The sequence below is a fragment of the Gavialis gangeticus genome, unplaced genomic scaffold, assembly GCF_001723915.1.
Source record: "Gavialis gangeticus isolate Ggan-Ray unplaced genomic scaffold, GavGan_comp1, whole genome shotgun sequence".
Classification (NCBI taxonomy): domain Eukaryota; kingdom Metazoa; phylum Chordata; order Crocodylia; family Gavialidae; genus Gavialis; species Gavialis gangeticus.
In genome coordinates, this window is record NW_017728992.1 from 156,110,364 (window position 1) to 156,114,529 (window position 4,166).

At 36.4% G+C, this 4,166-nt stretch overlaps 1 protein-coding gene across 2 annotated transcripts in view; it reads left to right on the forward strand.

Annotated features, from left to right (window-relative positions):
- PLEKHF2 (pleckstrin homology and FYVE domain containing 2) overlaps nucleotides 1-3,223 on the forward strand; it is a 20,590-nt gene extending 17,367 nt beyond the window's left edge. For both annotated transcript variants that reach the window (XM_019527960.1, XM_019527961.1), the window contains exon 2: nucleotides 2,161-3,223. In XM_019527960.1, coding sequence (XP_019383505.1) covers nucleotides 2,175-2,927 — 753 coding nt within the window. In that variant the 5' untranslated portion in view covers nucleotides 2,161-2,174 and the 3' untranslated portion in view covers nucleotides 2,928-3,223. The remainder of the gene's footprint in view (nucleotides 1-2,160) is intronic.
- Nucleotides 3,224-4,166: the final 943 nt, after the last annotated feature.

The window sequence follows — 4,166 nt, forward strand, 5'->3', positions numbered from 1 at the left end:
CCCACCCACCTCAGGAAACATAATGGTATATAAAGCATTGATCCATCTATTCCTGAGATTAAAGTACTGTATGTAATCTTAGTGTGCAGTGGGGAGAATAGCTGCTTTAATGAAAATGCACAACAAGCTCCAACATTTATTTGTGTAATTAAAGAATTTACATATTACAGCAAGCTAACTAAAGGAGTTTCAATCCAAGAAACTTCAATAGCAAGACAGGCTTTGTGCAGAACCTTCAAGTTGGGAGTGCAGTTTTGTCCCTCAAGATCAATACTGCAACTTGGATTCTTCAGGAAAGCTGAAATACCAAAAGGCCAGTAGGCAGGAGGCTGTTGACTTAAAACACTTACCAAGTGTCATTTGAAATTCACTTTGTCAGAACACATCACATGAATTTAGATAGTGCTTGAAAGTGCTTCTGTTCAGTATTGCTGTACAGAATGAGCATTCAGGAAAGCATGCTTGGTTTAACACTGACTGCATTTGTATGCATAATTGTTACTGTGTGTGATGGGAGTAAGAGAGGAGGTTTGATTTTGGTGACGTTTGTAACTTTTTTCATTTACTAAAATACATTATCCAAGTAGGATCCATTCAGGTTCAGAAATCTGTTTTTATTTTTAAATCTCATTACAAAATACTCCAGCGTGTTTCTGCTGAAGGGATTATTTATGATATTCTGTTAAAGAGCAACATTACTGCACTAGGGTAAGCCTATAATGATATATTATAGTGGTTCAGAATTCTGTACCTAAAGCCAATTCTAATTAGACCTATTAAACAGTATCAGGGCTCAGAGTACTTCCTGACTTCTAAATCTGTAATACCCTCCCATGTTATACCAGTTGGAAGAATCTGCTGTCTGATTGAAGATTGGACCAGGAGGTACAAAGTTGAATGAATCCTACTAATGATCACCATGGGTGGTAATCTGGTCAAAAGCTAATCTTGCAGAGGCTAAGATTTCTGCTACCACATGGTTCTTTGATCCTGTGCCAGGAATTGGGCTCCATCTTTTGTGTTGATCTCTAACATACAAAAAATCCTCTTGCGTTGCTTTCTCTTGGCCACTTTGAGGATTTGTGGTAAGAAGTCTCCATTTTCAGCTTGTTTGGAAGTATATAAATTCTTCTTTCTCTCTGATTTCCAGTACCTGCTTCTGCTCATAGCATTCTCAGTATTGAAATGAGATGATTCCCAAAAGTCCTTAAAGTTGTGAATGACAGGTATAAAACTGATTAGTCTCAAGTTTTTTATTGTGTACCACCAAGGCTCTGAACAAAAGATATGTTGAAGAGTTTTCTCCTGAAATATGAGAACACCTGTATTGTACTGCCCTTTCTGTTTATATTTGAAATACTGTCTTTGCAACCTTAATCATCTAGAAACATATCAGGAGCATAATGTTTTTTAGAAATTGATAACATAGAGCCCTATTCTTACCAAGGAAAACTTCCGAGTTGCCACTTATAAGTGAGCAAATGGAGTTTTCAGTCTGGAGCTGACTATGAACAATACAATTTAGCAATGCTATGCCTAGTTTAAGGTACTATATACAGTTATATACTATAAATAGGACAGTGCCAGCTATACTAATACTCTAGAACATAAGAAGAGAGGGGAAAAAGGGAAGGCAGAAGGGAAAGTGAAAATATATATGGAGAAAAATGAACAAAAATAACTCAATGGTATTTCTTGTTGCAGAGGTTTGGTAGTATGGTTGCAGTGATCAACTTTATTTTTTATTATTTATAACACTGAATCATACATGTACATAGCAGCATATCAAACTTATTTTAATATAGGGTATGTAACTTGGAAAATCTTGAGATCACTGGTCAAGGAACATGGATGGTAAATTAGTCTCTTGACCTGTCATTGGATGATTTAACAGCAAGGGTACTATTAGTATTGTTCATGGTGGGGATTTGTAATGTAGTTACATGTCCAGTGGGAACTAAGTGGATCCTTGTCTTTTCAACTATGCCACCAGAGTCATCAGTAGTTGAAAACTGATCTCTTAGTGAACTTGGCTGCATTTGAAACAAAGTGTTTTCCACTGCCATTCCCCTGAACAATTTAAAGTAATTTTATGTTGTTTGTAAAATGTGATTATATCTGTCTTATATATATATATTTTTTTTTATTGTATTATCTTAGGGTACTTATAAAAGATGGTGGATCGCTTGGCAAACAGTGAAGCAAATACCAGACGAATAAGCATAGTAGAAAATTGTTTTGGAGCAGCTGGTCAACCTTTGACTATTCCTGGTCGTGTTCTGATTGGAGAAGGTGTGTTAACAAAGCTGTGCAGGAAAAAACCCAAAGCAAGACAGTTTTTCTTATTCAATGATATTCTTGTGTATGGGAACATTGTCATCCAGAAGAAAAAATACAACAAACAACACATAATACCATTGGAAAATGTCACTATTGATTCCATCCAAGATGAGGGGGACCTACGCAATGGGTGGCTTATCAAGACACCAACTAAGTCTTTTGCTGTTTATGCTGCCACTGCAACAGAGAAGTCCGAATGGATGAACCACATCAATAAGTGTGTGTCTGATTTGCTTTCCAAAAGTGGAAAGACTCCCAGTAATGAACATGCAGCTGTCTGGGTACCTGACTCAGAGGCCACAGTGTGTATGCGTTGTCAGAAAGCAAAATTTACACCTGTAAACCGTCGTCATCACTGTCGCAAATGTGGTTTTGTTGTTTGTGGGCCCTGTTCTGAAAAGAGGTTTCTTCTTCCAAGCCAGTCCTCCAAGCCTGTGCGAATTTGCGACTTCTGCTATGATCTTCTTTCCAGTGGGGAAATGACTACTTGTCAGCCCACTAGATCAGACTCCTACAGCCAGTCACCTAAATCCTCTTTAAATGATGTATCTGATGATGATGATGACGATGATGACAGCAGTGATTAAGGACCAAAAAAGGTTTTCCATTATGTTACAATTGGTGTTTTAAACCATAAAGAGCTGCTTTTCAGGAAATGTATAGTCGGAGTTCTCTCAAAATTCTGTTCTAGCCATAAAATTTGCCTGAGTATCTTCAACTACAGTGTGCCTCCAATACATGAATTTTCTAGACAATAAATTTTTCACTATTCTGCAGGGATAGACTGTTGCAAATGTATCAGATTTTTTCCATCTTATACTTGAGTTATGTCTAGATTAGACTTTTGTGGAAGATTGGAAAATTAAGCATATCTCTTATTTAACATGCATCCTTATTTTGATAGTGATACCTTACCATTTCTGTGTGGTTGGGATTTTTTTGGAAGGTGGGATTAAAATGTGCATGATAAATCTTTTGGTTAATTCCAGCAAATGATTAAGTTTTTCTAACCATGCTTAGGTAATGATGAATTGACTGAACATACTGAGACATAACTGTCTACTCGAATTTGGAAATCTTTTGGTTTTTTGTTTATGATGACTTTGTATACCAAGCAGTGCCTTGTAACAATTGTGCTGATTCAGGAAGAAACAAACCTGCTGCATGCTGTCTGAATTTGCATGACACAGTTATCTGAAATTATTGGTGCTATTAAAAACAATTGCTGTGTGCTTAAAATAGGATATTGAAAAGAGCACAAAGGTAGACTCGTCATGGCAGTGGATGGCTGAGATCTGAATTGCAGTCTGATTTTCTTTTTGCAAGGAGACCCCAAGTTCTCATGCAAATTCAATGGGATTTCATTCACACTCATCACATCGCAGGGTTGGGATCTGGATTGTAAATTCAGCATGTTCTTCACAGGGATATTTGATTTTTTTTTTTTTTTAAAGAGTTTTGAAGACCTGTATTTTAAGAGGTATCAAGTAATAATTGGTAAATGTGTAGCTTAATTTGGATTATGAAGGTGATGTAGCATATTCCTTTGGAAAGTTACAGTTTTGAAATTGCTTCCCAAACGCAACACTAAATTTTTTTTATTGCTAGCCAGTGGCATTTTTTTAGATTAAGATTAGAATTTTATTTTTTAAATAAGCCACTATAGATTTCCAGCCAACAATCTGCAGAGACCCTTGCAAAAATGTCCCTCCCTTATACACAGCTGACCTCAAGATAAGTGGAATGCAAATTAGTTCATTTTAAATGGTATACCTAGGACCGTGAACACTGTAACTAAGTTATAAAATGGTCAGTGCAGAAAATGT